The 17,221-nt window shown below is 54.6% G+C and overlaps 1 protein-coding gene across 2 annotated transcripts; it reads right to left on the minus strand.

Annotated features, from left to right (window-relative positions):
• Nucleotides 1-971: 971 nt before the first annotated feature.
• On the minus strand, nucleotides 972-9,771 carry FNDC4 (fibronectin type III domain containing 4). Of its 2 annotated transcripts, none has more exons than XM_079298158.1 (6): nucleotides 9,536-9,771; nucleotides 5,194-5,309; nucleotides 4,518-4,722; nucleotides 3,593-3,682; nucleotides 2,258-2,391; nucleotides 972-1,314 (listed from the first exon to the last, which is right to left on the minus strand). In XM_079298158.1, the coding sequence occupies exons 1-6, from the start codon at nucleotides 9,606-9,608 to the stop codon at nucleotides 1,279-1,281; spliced, it is 654 nt and encodes a 217-aa protein (XP_079154284.1). In that variant the 5' UTR covers nucleotides 9,609-9,771; the 3' UTR covers nucleotides 972-1,278. The 2 variants fall into 2 exon arrangements, with proteins under 2 accessions (XP_079154284.1, XP_079154283.1); XM_079298157.1 differs by having other exon boundaries at nucleotides 1,157-1,311; nucleotides 9,536-9,741.
• Nucleotides 9,772-17,221: the final 7,450 nt, after the last annotated feature.

A 17,221-nucleotide genomic window follows, 5' to 3' on the forward strand; every position in this document is an offset into this window, starting at 1 on the left:
CACTGCCAGCTGCTCACTGCCTGCTGCCCCCTGCCCTCTGCCAGCTGCTCACTGCCTGCTGCCCCCTGCCCGCTGCCAGCTGCCCCCTGCCCACAGCCCTCTGCCCGCTGCCCACTGCCAGCTGCTCACTGCCTGCTGCCCCCTTCCCACAGCCCTCTGCCAGCTGCCCCCTGCCTGCTGCCCTCTGCCCAATGCCAGCTGCCCACTGCCTGCTGCTTACTGCCTGCTCTCCCCTGCCCTCTGCCCACTGCCTGCTGCCCACTGCCCTCTGCCCGCTGCCCCCTGCCAGCTGCCCTCTGTCTGCTGCCCACTGCCTGCTCTCCCCTGCCCACTGCCCTCTGCCCACTGCCTGCTGCCCCCTGCCAGCTGCCCTCTGTCTGCTGCCCACTGCCCGCTGTCCTCTGCCCACTGCCCTCTGTCTGCTACCCACTACCCACTGCCTGCTGCCCCCTGCCCTCTGCCTGCTGCCCCTGCCCACTTCTCAGCCCTATGGGGGTCCCACCAGCCCTCCCTGGCCCAGCTGCAGGCTCTGCAGGCTGGCCAGGCACTGTGACAGCACCAGCTCCTCATCATCCCTCATGTCTTTGTCCTCTGCTCTAGACAGAATTTGAAGCCCGTGCATGACCATGACAGGGTGCAGTGGAGCCCTGTTCTCCAGCAGCAATCCACTCATCCCCTGTGCTGGCTGGGGACAAGCCCTCCAACCACCTGGCCACATCTGTCCCGGCAGACCCGGGCAATGCCTGCACTGCCTTGTTCCCCCAGCCCTGGGACCCTGAGGGGAGCAGCTCCTGCTCTCTGCAAGCAACCCCAAGGCCAAACAGGCAGCTGAGAGCAAGGTCAGCCTCCCATGCTGGGCAGGCACAGTGGCACAGCTCACCAGGGCTTTGGCTGAGCTGGGCACAGGGACATGGCCTCCCCTCTGGCCCATTGGGACATGGCATCCCCACAGGGACAAGGCCCCCTCAGGCCCGGGGCTCCCGGCTCCCTCCCTGCCAGCCCCGCTGCAGCCCCAGGCCGTCCCCGGCTCCGTGCCCCGCGGGCAGGGCGGCGGCCGCGCTGGGGACGGGCAGGGCCCCGCTCCGCAGGCAGGGCTCGGGGGCTGGGCTGGCTCCGCGCTCATCCCGGCAGGGGCGCTCAGGAGAGCGGCAGTTCTGGTAACGTGGATCCTTGCATGCTGAGTTGCAGGCTGTGCGCCTGGTGCTGCCTCTTCTTCCAAGGCCTGCTTTGGCTCTGGCAGGACACCCAAGATCCCAGATGGCAGAGCCGGTGTTGCACTTACACCTCGATGATATTGACTGAGGGCGATTTCTTCTATGAGAGAAAAATCTGCTTTAAGGCCCTGCTTTGCTGCACCCCTGGGATCAGACCCGATGTCAGAGCCCCTCAGCCTGCGGCAGGCATCAAGAGCAGCAGAGCTCAGTGCAGCAGGGTCAGTTTGGAGCAGGGATCCAAGAGGAGGGATCTCTTTGGCAAGGAGTAATCAGCAAGCTGAAAAATCTGGAGGAGAACTGGGGACTTGAGGTCCAAACAAGAAGTTTTTGCTCCTGACATCTGCTGGAAATCAAGATGTGGAATCAGTGGGGCAGTCAGGCAGCAGAGTGAGGGGAGTTCCCAACCTTGACAGAGGCAGCAGATGAGACACAAGTAAAGCCCTAACATATGGCCCCATTAGAGCATCAGGACTATAAATCCCTGTCTTTGGCAGGTAACAAAGGGAGAAGTGTCAGGTGCTCAGGGAACAGCCAAATGAAGGTACTGCTCCCTCCCCATCCACAGCCTGACATAACACTTCCATCAGGCTGAGGAGGGGGCTCTGGAGTAACTTGCGTGGTGATGACCCAGAGCCAGCTGCAGTGAAGGCAGAAAGTGAGCAGTGACAGACCAGTGCAGGAACCATGAGAACAGTGCCTAGCATGTCCACTCCGGCCTGAACAGGCAGGAGCCAGACCTGTCCAGCAGTGCAGGAGAGGCACAGCCTTGGAGGGGCATGATGAAGGGTCTGTTGAAGTCAGAGGTCAGGTACCACCCTGCAATGCAAGGGCTATCCCAGCTGTTGTACCTCGTTGTCTCTTCCAGTGTTTCTCCTTAAATCACCCATGGGGCACATACACTGCCCCATGCTCACTGACCCCCAAAAGCCCTCAGAGAAGGCACAAAGCAGGGTGCTTCCATTCCTGAGCAAGCCAGGCGGTGTCCAGGCTGCGAGCCCCAGACAGCCATGCCATGCCATGCCTCCTGCGCCCTCCCCACTCACCTTGCTCCGCAGCAGCCCTCCACTGGGTCGTTCTGGTGTGCTATGCTCTGAGGACGGCTTTGTCTTCTCCTTGTTGTTGTTGGAGTCGTTATCCTTGATGATATCATATTGTCTGCAGAACAGGGCGATCACCGCTGCCCAAAGACAGACTGGATGAAGGACTCCCCCGCAGTGGCTGCCTCAGCATCCCAGCTGCAGGGCCCTTGTGCCCAGGGCTCCTTGGCGTGCTGCAAACCCACCTGCTGCACCACCCCAGCTACCTCTGCACGTGTGGCCAGTTTCCTTGGGCAGACAGGCATGGATCTGGCTAAGGCCACTGGACCACACTTGACGTGCTCAGCACTCACCAAAGGCAGAAGCTGAGGCACTCAAACAGGAACAGTGAGGTCAGTGAGCAGCTGTGTGGGTTTTGGAGTGGCCCTGGCAAGGCATTAAAGTTACTGAGCTGGTGCTTGTGACCCTCAGACAAGCCAGCCTTTGCCTAAGTCTGTACAAACTGGCTGTGGGATCAGTCACTCTGTCATGCTTTCACAGCATGCCTCTCATGAAGCATGTCCCACACCTGGGAACCCTGGACACAGGAGTCTGGAGCGATGCCCCCAGCTGTGACCACGCTGGACTCACTCAAGCCCCAGTATGTGTGAGATAACACACAGGCAGGCACACACAGACTGGGCCTGACTCCTCCCAGCTGACATCCTGACACATCAGCCTGTGCCAGGTGTAAACTACCAGCAGTCATCTTGTATTTTTTTTCCAGTGTCCTAGGGAAGTGTCAAGGTCAGGGCAAGGAGAAATTTCTGCAAGATGCCACTACAGAATCCACACTGACTGGGAAGGGAGCAAGGGATCAATGACTTCCCATTCACAGCAGCCGCATGTGCCACAGTCAGGAGCTGATTTTACCTCCTAGGCTCTCAAGCTCCCAGGGCAGCCTGCTGCCTGCATTAGCTTTAATTGCGCCGTACAGGAGCAAATCACCCACTTCACAGCTTTAGCAGACTGAGGCACAGCCTCTACCAGCCAGTGCAGTAGTGTTACCAGTCACAACATCTAAGGGCCAAGCAACACAATCACCACTGCCAGTTGCGATGCTCCCAGCCTGTAATTCCAGGTCCCATTCTGTCTCCTGCTTTCCAGCATACTCCAGACAATTACTGCTAAGCAGTGGCTGCTCCTTTTACCCCACTGGCTCCAGGACCTACAGAGACTCAATGGACTTACTAGAAAGGGTGCCAGACCCTCACCAGTGTGCCTCTGCACTGTCTTGAGCCACATACTCTTTGTGAAGCATGGACTGTACCTGTGCCTCAGAACACTGCTTGTGGCACTCACCTGCCCACATGAGCAGCACAGCCACAATGATAATAATCTCGCCTGTCTGCAGCTGCCGGTCTTTGTCCAGCCCTTCCATGGTGATGTCACCTGCAGAGAAGAGACCCCAAGCAGGGCTGACAGCAGACACCCTCTCGCTACAGCAACCCTGGAGGATTTGACAAACTCCAAAGAGAAGCCCACCTCCCCCAGACAAGGAAGGGTGTGGGGTGACATCCTATCTGTGGCTTTCCTGTGTCAGATAAATCATCCTTGCTAGAAAGGTAGTCAGGGATTCCAACAGCTTGTCTGGGTTTATGTAGGGACTGCACAATGCATGCAAGTAATCGCTAAGGTCTCTCTCTACACAGTGACCAGGGCAGGGCAGGTCAGTTTAACACAGAAGTTCTGAGGGAAGTCAGCCATCTGCTTGCCCTGCCACACTCAAGACCCTTCTCATGGTTAGTGCTGAAGACAGACTCCCGTGCCCTCTATGGGCATCATCTCTCTTGGGTTCCTGGATTCTCTCTCACAGACCAGCATGTAGGAAACTCAAGGCAACACAGAAATGAGCAGTAAGGGAGACCATGGCGCTCTGTCACTTGTCCTTTGGTAGCCTGCAGACTGGGAGATCTGAGAGTCTGTCCAGTACTGGCTTCCTACAGGCAGCAGCTGGGCAGGCCCCAGTGGCTGTCCTGGCCAGTCTACCTAGCTGAACAGGTGCCAAGACGTGGGATAGCAGGGCTGCAAACAATGGCTTGGGGACATTATTGTGGACACATAGTGGACACAACAGCAGCCTGTACAATCCTGTGTGTCCCCAGCAACGTGTTGCTCAGTGCAGCACCTTCCTCGCTGGTTGCTGAATCCCTGCCTGTCTGCTGTACAGGCCTTCAGGTGTGGCCCCACCAGCAGCACCTGGGCAAGCTGTCAGGAGGTGCCTCACCTTGGTTGGAGCTGTTGGAAGGCAGGCGGTCGGTCTCCTTCAGGGTGCGGAAGTGGACACGCTTGCTAGCCTGGCTCTCCCCATACAGGCCAATGCTCTGCACCTGGATGATGTAGTCAGCATCCTCTGCCAGGTCCCACAGCACACAGGCACGGTTGGTGGTGTTCACCTCACGGATGAAGCGCTGCATCTGCCCGTCCTGCCTCTGCCAGAGGAAAGAGCTGTCAGCCCCGGGAGGCTGCTTCCAGCTGCACCAGGCACAGGCCCCAGCTGCAGGGCTGTGCCTTCACTGCTCCCTTCCCAGGCAGCCACCCACCCCAGGGAGAGCCAGATTGGCCAGCACTCTCCACTCAGCATGCCTGCATGGCCTGAGAGCCAGACACCCCTCTGGAGAAGCTACCCTCATCCAGGGCTGCATAGGTGGAGCAAAGCAAGCAAAGAAGGGAGATATCATGGCTGACACACCATCCTTACTCAGAGAAATCCCAGGGAAGCGACTGGAGAGACTACCCCCAATGCACCCACAGCACCAGGATGGACAGCTCAGGTGGGGCACCCTGGCAAGGGCTGCTCAGCAGCAGAGATGTCCTTGGGCAGATGCCAGAGGAGCACCGGGACTGACAGAGCAGCATGCAGGTAATCAGTGTCCCCAGCCCCTGGGGACAGATCCGGGTACCTGCTGTAGAATGGCATAGCCGATGACCACGTCTCCTTCTGGTACATCCCAGGAGACCGTGGCAGAGTTTGCCTTCAGCTGCGTCACAGTCACGTTGACAGGGGACGGTGGCCTGTCTGGTGAGTCAGGCACGGACCGCAGGCAGGCACAGGAAAGAGGCAAAAGAAGGTGTCTCAGACAGGCACTCAGCCCTGCACATCACCATGGGGCCTCTCCAACACCTGCCAATGGCAGCACGTTGGCTAGGGCTACAGGGAGCACCTTCCCTGGTGAACCCGTCCCCAGGAGATGAGTGGCACGGCAGATGGAGAAGCCTGAGCCCTGCCAGCAGCAGGGTGCATAGCACGGTGCTTCCTGGGCTGGCAGGCAGCTGCCCACTCTGTGCACGAGGAGAGAGCAGGTGCAGAGTTTGGGGTTGCCCAATGGGTGGGCACGCCACAAACTGCACACCCAGAACTGCGTAGGAAGCAGCTTGGACACAGCAATGATATATTGATTGTGGCAGAAAAATAGGGCACCTTGGAATAAACACTCTACGACTCAATCTGGCCATCTCCTCTGCCTGGAATTACTCCTTGCTCCAGGGTATGGGGAAAGGCCAATGCCAAAGGCAGAGCTGGCTGTCCCAGTAACGCCTGGAAAATGGAATAGATCTCCCCTACAACATTAAGAGTGAATATATAAGCAAATATTTACTTGAAAGTTTTCAGGTACACAATATGGCAAAAATCGTATGTGGTGTAGAAATGCTACCACTTTTATAAGGCTAGTGGATTAGTATACTTATCTTATACAGTCCAGTTAAAAGGTTGGTTGGTTAAGTAATAATTCCTGGGGTCCTGCCCCACTGGGAGCAGTCCAGAAGTTTCTCTTGCCCCACTTTTGTTATGCCTGGTCCAGATTCTGATTGGAAAACAGAGTGTCCTTGTAGCTGGTTCTCTTTTGGAATAAGACTGAGCAATACTTTTAGAAATGTGTTTATAAAATTAGCTTATTGTTCCTAAATGTAGGGAAGAAAGGAAAAGTACTAGAAGCTATATCCATGAATTAACAATCTACATAGCTACAAATATATGAAAAATAAAAAAAGTTAAAAATCTTGGGCATCACCAGCAGTGCAGTGTCATTGGTTGCAAAGTTGTTAGCAATTAATTTATTATTAATATATAATTAATTAATTTATAAGAGGGAGGTAATCTGAGCCTTGTCTGCATACATACCCTGCTTACCTACAAGCCAACAGCAAAACAGGCTGAACAAAGCTGCAGACCCAGCCTTGTCCATTGCCTGGGGTGTATGTACTGTCAGCACAGGAGCTGAGCTTCCTGTAGATTAAATTATAGAATCATTGTGGTTGGAAAAAACCTGCAAAATCATCAACTCCAACCTTTGACCGTATAACCCCATGCCCTCCAAACCATATTGCAAAGTGTCATGTCCAGCCATTTCTTGAACACTCCCAAGGGTGGTGAATCCACCATGGTCCTGGGCAGCCTGTCCAATGCTTAACCACTCTTTCAGTGAAGAAATTGTTCCTAATACCCAACCAGAACCTCCACTGGCACAACTTGAGGCCACTTCCCCTCATCCTGTCCCCTGTTATCTGGAAGCAGAGACCAACCCTCACCTGGTTCCACCATCCCGTCAAGGTGTTGTGGAGAGTGAGAAGGTCCCCCCCGAGCCTCCCTTTATCCAGTCTGGATTCCTCCAGCTCTATCAGCCACCCACCAGACTTGTGCTCCAGTCCCTTCCCCAGCTCCATTCTCTTCCCTGGACATCTCCAGCCCCTCGATGTCTCTCTTGCTGTGAGCTCGAGGTGCCTCAGCAGTGTACATACAGCACAGAGGGAAATCTCTGCCCTGGTCCTGCTGCCACACTACTGCCAACACAAGCCAGGATGCTCTTAGCTTTCTTGGCCAGTTCATGTTTAATTACAGTCAGCCAGCACCCCCAGGTTCTTTTCCACAGGGCCATTTTCAATCCTGGTCTGGTTTTGTGCCCCAGCCATGGCTGGTGTCAGGTCAGCTGCTCAGCTAACAGCTGAGCTCAGGCAACACCCTCAGCCAGCAAACAACTGCTCCCTTGAGCTGTCCCAGACACAGGCATTTCAAAGCCTGGGTGTATGGGGGGCTGCACGTTTCTGCACAAGAACAAAGGTCCTAGGTGGTTACCCCTGCTTAGGCAGTTAGCTAGGCTTGTGCTAGCAGATATAACGGGGTCAGAACAGCCCAAGAATCCAGCGGTGGACATTGGTCCAACATCTGTTTTGGTCTGCACCAGCCAATATGTGCCCAAAGCGTGGGCATGGCTGGGAAGCTAGGACAAGGCCAGAAAACCATTGCTCACAGGCAGCCCTGATGTGCCTCCCTCTTTGGAACTCATGAGTTCAATACCATGGATATGACCAGACCCTGAGAGCTGGCCTCGGGACAAGAACAGGACACGGTGCTTCACAGGATACATCTGACAGAATTTAAAAAGTCCTCAATATGCGTGATAGGGGCAGTATGACTACCAACCTTTAAGGGTACATGAGGAAATTAAAGACAGGGTCTGACATCTCTGTGACACAGAAGTTTGTTGATGGAGTTTGTAGCAGCTGTCTAGCTCTGCTCAGGAATTTTTTAGGCTTCTGCAAGGCACCCAGCCTGTCCCAGCTCAGGTTTTCAGGCTGGGGATGCTGAGACACTGCCTTGGTACTGAGTTAGATGGGTTAGATAGTACAGGGCTAGATGGGATATTGTCAAGAAATTGTTTCCTGTGAGGCCCTGGCACAGGGTGCCCGGAGAAGCTGTGGCTGCCCCATCCCTGGAAGTGCTCAAGGCCAGGCTTGCACAGGGCTTAGAGCAATGTGGGATAGTGGAAGGTGTCATTGTCCGTACCAGGGGAGTGGAATGAGATGGGCTTTAAGGTCCTTTCCAAACCACACCATTCCAGGATTCTATGAAATTCAAGATGAGATCTCAGAGTTGTTACCAGACCTCCCAAGGACAAAGCTTGGTGTATAAACCCCACATTTCATCTAATACTGTCCAGCCTGCTCTGCACCTGAAATCAGAGCGGCTTTGTGCCAGAGCTGTTGCCATAAAGGTCTGTTGCCATAAAGGTCTGTGAATGCAAGGGCTCCAAAAAGCATGCTCTCTGAAGCCAACACATTCTGGCTATAAAGTCAAAATGCTGCTGGGCTCTCTGGGAAAAGTGTGCCACTGTTTAGCTCAATGCATTAACTGCTAATGATTCTACATCACTTAAAAACGATCCAGCTTCACTTTTTGTTAAACCCATATTACAAAAGGGGCACCCTTGCAGAAAGCACAGTCACTTACTTAGGGCCTGGCACAGGTTTTGTCCTGTCTGTACAGAAGCATGGTCCTTTTGGGTCTGATTAAGGGGTGGGAAGAGCTAGCAGCACTGCAGCCTGTGCCTGGACACTGGGAGGGTGGCCAGTGGGCAGCTGAAGGGATGGTCAGAGGGCAGTAGGAGGGATGGCTGGTGGGCAGCTGGACATGGGACCAGATATGCCATGCATCCTGGCTCCATGGCTCAGCAAGGGGGCCAGACACACACCCTTCACAAGGGATCATGCTGGCAACAGCACGTGTGGTGCTGCAGAGGGATGAGGGACGGGGCACGGCTTCACCGGTGCCCTCCCCATCGTGCTGTGATCCGGAGAGTGGACCACCCCTGCCCCCCGGCCCATGCCCTTGGGGCTACTGCTCAAGGGCACCCAGATGTTTGCCCAGCTTACTGCTGCAGCAGGGAGTAAGCACCAGACTGCACATCTAAAAATAAGTGGCCCCTTTCTAACACCCCTGACTGCATCTCTTCCTGAATCCGTCGGTACGTGTTTTGCAATACGGCAGAATGTAGCAGAACACGTCTGGTACTCGCAATTCGACTCGATATCGCAGTCGAGGGGCAAAGAGCGGGAAGCGGCTGCCGACTGTGGGCCATCCCGGCGAGTCAAAGGACACAAGGACAGCGGTGCCCCGGCCGCACTGAGCTCCCCGCTCCAGCGAACACCGGCAGGAAGGGGCAGGACCCCGACCCCGGAGTGTCCCTGCCCGGGGCAGCAGCTCCCTGGGGCAGACGGAGCCGCGCTCCGAGCAGCGCCCGCGCCCCGCCGCTCCCCGCCGCGCCCCGCAGCGCCGGCAGCCCGGCAGGGCGGCTCCGTGCCCCGGGCAAAGGCACGGGGGGCTCGGAGGCCGCGGCACCCCGGGGGTGCCCGAGCAGTCCTCGGGGATCGCGGCGAAGGCCACGCCGGGGACGCAGCGAGTATCGGGGGCACGCGGCCAGGACCGCAGCCCGCAGCAGGGAGAGCGCCCGGCCCGGCCGCACTTACTGGCTCGCACGAAACACAGGTCGCAGCCGAAGAGCACCAGGACCGGGCTGATCATCGCCGAGACTCGGGCCATGGCGGCGCGGGCTGCGGCCCGGCCGGGCGGCGGCCCTGGCACCGGCCCGGCTCCCTGCACCGCGGGACGGAGCGGGGCCGAGCCCCGGCCGCAGCGCGGGGGGGCGGAACGGCCGCCGGGCCCGGCCCGCCCCCGAGCGGCACCGCAGCGGCTCCGGCACCGCGGCGGCTCCGGCGCCGCCTCTCAGCCGTGCCCCGGAGCGCCCGGCGCCGCCCCCGGCCCCGAGCCTGTCCCCGGAGCCCACCCTTACCGGAGCCCCGGAGCCGCCGCGCCGCTCCCGGTAGAGTTCTCCAGTCGCCCCTAAGGCCCCGCCGCAGCTGCCCCCCGGGCAGGGTACCCTGACCCGCTGCGCCCCCAGCAGCTCCCAGCGCCGTTTCCCTCTGTACCCCCGGTAACGCCGGCGCCCCCTCCCCGCGCGGGAGGCTCGGCACGCGTCCCGTGCGCCCCCGGCCGCGCACACGGCAGCGAGCAGGAGCAGGAGCAGGAGCAGCGCTGGTGTCACGACTGGTCACCCACAGATGCCGGTATCCGGGCTGGAGCCCCCGGTACGGCCCCACAGCTCCTCTGCACCTGGGGGTTCTCTGACCCTCCAGCCTGCTCCTCCACGTGTGCCTGAAGACACAGCCATGGGGTCTACCCCATCCCCAGGAAAGGCAGCCCCGTGGGTATGCCTAATGAAGCGGTAGAGAAATAAGAAAAGGAACCCAAATCATCCTCCATTACATTACGGCAGTAACCTACTCCTTTCTGTGAGCGACGCCGACTGAAAGGAGGAGTCAAGCCAAGATGGAATGTATGGTTCTAAGGGGCTGCTAAGGTGGCTCAGCCTAGCTGTGGTTTTGGGCAGACTTGGGAACTCCTGAGACTTCTCTCCGTCCAGCTGATGTCCTTGGCTGCGGCTGTGTTTTCCTGCTGTGTGGCAGAGTGGGACCCAAATGGCAGCTTAGACCGTGCCCTTGGATGAGGTCAGCCCACAGCAGAAGTACATCAGTGCGTGCATGTGTGCAGACGTGGGCACAGACATCCATAGGGCCCCTAAAAGTCTTTACTTGGTCCCTTCAGAAGGCTTTTCCTGGTTATTGGGGAATTGGTCTGTGCTTTAGGAAGAGCTGTGGAAGACCAGGGTAGTCACGTTGCCATGTGAAGGATTTAACCTGCAGTGCCTGGATGTAAAAGGCAAGTTCCAGCTAAGTGCAAGCTGAGGCTTGTCAGAATTTGTGTTCACTCTTCAGCTGCATGGCAGGTGAGGTGATCAAAATGGTCCCATCTGGGTTGTTCAGTGCTGCTTTTCAGATGCTCTTGGCAGATCAGAACTGCCTCTTTCCTGTGCTGAGCTTCATTGCTGCTGCAGTCCGCAGGAGTGAGGGGGAGGGTGAGCCTGATACTGCTTTCCCAGCAGAGTCCTGTCTCAAAGCTCCTTCTCTATCTGCTTTATGGGGAAGGAACTCAGGAAAGCCAAGGGTAGAGCTGGCAACTGTAAAACTGTGACTGCAAGCGGTTTTGCAGGAACAGCTTGCCAGTTATATCTTCTCTGCAAGGTCCATTCTCACTTGGTTGCTGTGAAAACTGCTTGGTAATTGCAGAGCTAGCTGTTGGTGTCGATGTTGACTGCTCCACAACCTGTCTTTGCTGCCAGGCAAGGCTCCCTGGCTTGCCCTGCACTGCTTTGGCCTGCACAGGAGTGCTCAGACACATTCTTTGAAAAGCTCAGTGCTGTCAGTGTTAGGTATCAGTGAGTAATGCCTTTTTTTTATAGCAGAAACAGGTAACCATTAGCACTGTGGGACTGTTTATTCTGCATCCTTCCCCCAAACTACTTAAAAGTGGTTCAGGCTCTATGTCCTTGCCCTGTGCTCCAGAGTGCAGCCCTATTGCTTGTGCAGGATGTGAATTATGCTGTGACTGGGGAGTTTTGTGTCTGATCACCCTAGGCATCACTGTTGGCTGGCTGGCAGTCCCAGGCTTCACACACCTTCCAGATCAGTGCTGGACATGGGAAAGGACATGCTGTTCCACTTAGGACAATCCTGGGAATCCAGTGACTGTGCACAGGATGCACGGTGTGCTTTAGGAGCAGGTGATGGCATTTGCATTTATGGGTTCAGTCTATAAATAATAAATTCTGAGAGTGCAAACTCTCCACACACATTTCATTATCATTTGAGTATTTGGGATTTCGGCCAGGCAAAATTCAGTTTGCAATCACAAATCAGGAACTAATGCATCCAAATTGTATTATATGCCTTGCAGTGCCTTGTACTTAGAATTCAGTCGGGAGATCCAGTAGCAGCCTTGAGATCCCAGCCTCACCTCTACAGCCTGGCCTGAAGGCTCCAAAGTCTCAGCCTGCCCCTAGCAAATGTGAGTGGTGTTGGCAGCAAGAGAGTGTCCTGCCCATGATGCAGGAGTCTCCTGTACCTGCACCACATCACCCGGCAGTCATCTTCCTCTGCCCATCACAGGAAGACACCAGCAAGGACTCCCAGCACATCAGGAATTCACCTCTGTGACTGGAAAAGGTTTGGACTGATGACATGCCTGTGCAGAACCTTTATACAATACTTCATAGTGTATAAATGTGTATAACCTGCAATAGCTGAGTCCTGCCCTGGGGGTCCTGGACCTCTGTGACTGTTCTCCTCCTGGGACACAACACTCATCAGATTATTTCCCCCTTATTCTGGCTGCTCCCTTTCCTGCTCCAGAGCCTCCCATGGCCAGCTGTGACCCAGCTGTGCCTATGGAAGCAGCTGCAGCTGTGGCTCAGATGGCCTTTTGCTGGTGAGCACAGCCCTTCAGACAGTGGCTGGCTGGCCCAGAGGAGGGCTGGGCAGGCTGTGCATGCCAGAGCTGCCCCCCCAGACCCTGTCTGCCAACCAGCCCTATGCCTGCCCACCATGCCCCCTCCCCAGGGCTTCCTGCCTGTGATTCACATTAGCTGTCTCCATGTCCACTCAAGGAAATGTCCAAAGTTGTTGTGAGGGTTCATTTCCAGATACTTTGCCATGTCTTTGTGCTGGCTGCTGTATCCTCCATTTCTCTCCCATAGAAGTGGGAATTAACACACCGACTGTCTGTGGTAATAATAGTAATGGAGGGCAAAGGTACAGCAAACCACAGGTATTTTCTATGAAGCTGCTACAGGGAAGTCCCCTATTGTCCTCAGCCAAGGATCAGACTCAGACCTGTCACCAGTCTACGGATATCAGCACTTTATCAACACTTCATGAACTTTATTAAATGTGGAAAGTCAATCTGCTAATCGTTAATACACACTAATAATTAATAACTCCTCATTCTCCTTTTGTATTTGTTTATTTATTTTGTCATGGCATCTTTTTACCATCTGCTGCATAATTGGATTTGGGGAATTCAGTTGCCCAAGAACAGACATTTATACTTTCTATTATCACAGCGTATTGTGAAGTCAAGAGTTTTGCCATGTAATTATGTGCTTTGTGAAAAGTAATTTATTCTGTTGCATTTAGACCAGATGCCCAATTACTTCTGGCACTTCCTAGCTTCTATTGTAAGAAACAAGTAATAGCAGTTTGCTATCTATCTGCACTGCACCATCTGCAACACAGCAGGCCCTGCTCATCTTTCACAGCTGATCATTTCTTTTTTACCCTTTTAATAGGGGACAACTAGACAGCATATGGTGTTTGAGATGTGAGTTTCCTGTGTGTCAATATACTGATAACAGTGTTACCACTCAGCCCTTTCCAGATCGTTTACACAGAGCCACCAAAGCCAAGAGCCTGTAAAGCTGCTGTGATCTGGCAGGTCTGTCAACAGGGAAAGTATCCAGCACTGTCCTGGCCAGTGAACACACAACTGATGAGCGTTGATGAGCAGCTCCATCAAAACCCACCCCGGGAAAGAAGTTTATTTGTTACTGCTCAGATAAAAGCACAAAGCACTGGATGGGAGGCAGGAAAGCTTAACCCCCTTCATCAAGAGCAGGGGAGCACTGGGCAAACACTGCAATGGGGCTGTCATGGCCCTCTAATGGACCTACAGCCTGCCAGAAACCTGCTCTGGCTCTGATGCCCCAACTCCTGCCTGCTAGTACTGGAATCTCTTCTGGGTTCAGTGTCCCTTTTAGGGGCTTGGACTACAGGGAAGGACAAAACTCACCTGGGATGAGCTGGAAAACTCACTGGGATGACCCTGGCTGGATACCAGGTGCCCAGTATGATGAAACACTCATGGATTGGGATAAGAACAGGGAGAGCTCATTCACCAGTTACTGTCATGGGCAAAACAGACTCAATTTTTGGAAATTAGTTTCATTTATTACCAATCAAGTCAAAGTAGGGTAATGAGAAATAAAACTAAATCATACAACCATCTTCTCACCACCCCTCCTTTCTTCCCCACTTATTTTCACTCCCCAGTTCTCTCCCTCCTGCCCCTCAGCAGTGCAGTGGGACAGGGAATGGGATCAAGTCATCACAGCATGTCTCTGCCACCTCTTCCTTCTCAGGGGTGGGTCCTCACACTCTTCCTCTGTTCTCACATGGGCTACAGGTGGCTGTCTGTTCCTGTGTGGATCTGTTTTGGGCTATAGATGCTCCTGGCTATGCCTGGACCCCACAGGCTGCAGAAGAATCCCTGCTCCTACATTTGGAGCACCTCCTCTCATTCCTTCTGCATTGGGCTGGGGGACTGCAGGGATGTTGCTCTCACAAACCTCACTCCTCTCTCTGGCTGATGCTGCACAGTTTTTTTTCCTTCTGAAATCCCAGAGGCACTGTCACTGATGGGCATTGCTGATGGGCTCTGCCTTGGCCAGCAGCAGGTCTGTCGTGGGGTCAGCTGGCTTTGGCTCTGCTGGGCATGGGGGAAGCTTCTAGAAGCTTCTCACAGAAGTTATCCCTGTAGCCCCTTCCCCTGCCAAAGCCCTGTCATGCAAACCAAATACAATTCCCTTAAGAGGGAGTTTTGGGCAAAGCAGACTATGGCGAAAGCCTAAATTAGCCCGAGTTGTTTAGCCTAGAAAGTATGAAACTGAGGGGGATGTGCTGACAGCTTCTCTTTAGATGCCTGACAGCTGCCAAGCACATACATGGCTGCTGCAGAGTCTGGAATGGCCTGTTCTGTGTCTGGGATAGAGCTTCAGTCCATGCTGGCTTGGCCCACACGGAGACCAGGGCTGATTGTCCTCTCACTGTGAGACTCTGGAATGTTGATTTCGCTTCCAGCCACTCCTCCACCTCAAGGGCTGTCTTAGTGCCATTCTCCTGACACCCTCTCCCTGGCATTGCTTCTGACAGGGCTAGAGCCATTTGCCAGCTGCGTCACTGGGATCTGCTCCTTGTGTTTGCTTGTGCTGACTGTGTGACTGTTCCCATAGTGTGGGAGCAGAGATGAAGCTCCTGGAGGAAGGGGAGAGTCTGTGCCTGCCAGGCAGCCTGTCTGTGCTCAGGGCAGTGCTGAGCCCACCAGCACTGCTGTGGGAAGGAGGGAACCCGTGCGGTGCCTGTGTCCCCACGGCACGGGACAGTGAGACAGGGCTCTGGCTGGGCAGTGGGGTGACAGCCACGTGTGCAGCAGGCCTGGCAGGTGCCACACAACCTCCCTCTGCTGCTCAGGGGCTGCTCTGCCTCAGTCCTTGCATCCAAGTGGCTGGTGAGGAGAGGTGGCCAGGGACAGGAGACACCAGACTTTGGTGGAATGGGTGGCATTTGGGTGGCGTTTGGGTGGCATGGACCCAGCAGCCCCATCTGGAGGGACTCTGCAGGTTGGCCCCAGGCTCTGAGCCAGTGCTGTGTCAGGGCTGTGAGCTGTCCCTTCAGCAGCACCTGGAGCCAGTGCACGAGGGCTGGAAGGGCCCTGAGCTGCCTGAGCTCTGCACAGCAGCTGGGGCAGGGCCAGGGCCAGGGCGGTCGGAGTCTGTCTGAAAGAGGGTATTTGATGTAGCATGGCGAGGTGTTTTGGTGAGGAAAGAGTTCACCACTAAGATGTTATAAAGTAATTCTGTAGGCTTTCAGGAGATCCCCATTTTGAACACCAATGCAAATCATCTTTGAGGGGCTGCAAGGGCAATTTATAGATATTATTGGGGCCCTTTCATTTTATAATACTGAATTTTATCTCCCAACCACTCAGTATTCTAAGATGCTCTTTGTGGTTACCTTTTAATTTTCACTGCTCCATGTAATCCTCAGACCCAACCTTAGTCCCTGCCCGTTTACTTCCTGTATCATGAGGGAAACATTTTGAACAGTCCAATGTTAATGTGGATCCCTGCAGGATTCCCCCAGTGGCCTTACTCCCCTGAAAACGCCAAATGTCTCCTCCAATGCTTCCTCTAGCCCTCAACAAAACAATCACCTGGTTTGATGCACGGCACTCTTGCTTTTTAAAGAGGTCCAGGGCTTTGTCTTTTTTTTTGGAAATTCCAATTGCAGCGGAACCAAAATCTAATTGAAGATATTCAGCTCTGAGGTTCTCAGCACAGGAACTACATGGAGCTGCTGGGGTGAGACAGGAGGAGGCCACGAAGATGCTGCAGGGCTGGAGCCCCTCTGCTCTGGAGCTGGGGTGCTCAGTGGAGAGAAGGGTCCAGGGAGAGCTCAGAGCCTTAAGGAAGCCTACAAGAATGATGGGGATGGGCTATTTAGTGGGGCCTGGTGTGGTAGAACAAGGAGTGATGGTTTAGAACTGAAGGAGAGTCAGATTAGATGTAAGGAAGAAGTTTTTCACAATGAGTGGCCAGACACACGTACAGGCTGCCCTGAGAGGTGGGGAGTGTCCCTCCCTTAGAAGGATTCAAGACCAGCTTGGATGGGGCTCTGAGCAACCCGATCAAGTAGGAGACAACCTTGCTCCTGGCAGGGCCTTGGCCTCGTTGGTGTTTAGAGGTCCTTTCCAACCCATGATTCTACGTGTGGAAAAGTCTTCTTTTGAGGCTTAGGTCTTTCCCAAGTACTTGTATCAGATGAAGTTTGTCTCCTGTTCACATCTTTTCTCTGCATATGAGCCCTCCTCCTTCCTGTCACCCTTATTCCTGCATGGGCTGGTCTCTGGTTCCCATGAGAAGCATGGATGGAGCTGTCCATAAAAACAGCACTACAGGAACGACCTGTCCTGTCCTGGCAGCAGCCACTGCCTGTGGCAGTGCTGGGCTGTGGCCCAGGGGCAGCAGGGCCAGCCAAGGACCAGCCCACGCTGCAGTGGCAGAGGGCCAAGAGCCTCCCTGGCCACGAGGAAGAACTGGAAAAAAAGCTGAGAGTAGTGGCTGTGATTTTCCTAACCTTTAATATGGCTCTGTCTCCCCAGGCAGCCACTGGGCCATCCTATGGTTTAGTGCAGGTTATGTTTGAACAGCTACCTGGCTTTTGCTTCTAAAGACACAGGCTTGCTTCTGAAATGCAACTGCACTTTTTGAAAACAAAAGCCTGATTTAGAAGACCTTTGAGCATAATTCAGATGGGTTTTTGGACTTGATACAGCATGTATAAAAGAGGACACTACACTAATTAGTGTCTCTGCAGAGCTGTCCAATATAATCACCACCCCCTCCAATCTCACTCTCATTCCACTATATTTTAATGATAAAATTGACCTACTTAATTTTGAAGGCAGCTGGTTTTCACAGTCAAGCA

The sequence above is a fragment of the Erithacus rubecula genome, assembly GCF_903797595.1.
Source record: "Erithacus rubecula genome assembly, chromosome: 2".
NCBI classification, from domain to species: domain Eukaryota; kingdom Metazoa; phylum Chordata; class Aves; order Passeriformes; family Muscicapidae; genus Erithacus; species Erithacus rubecula.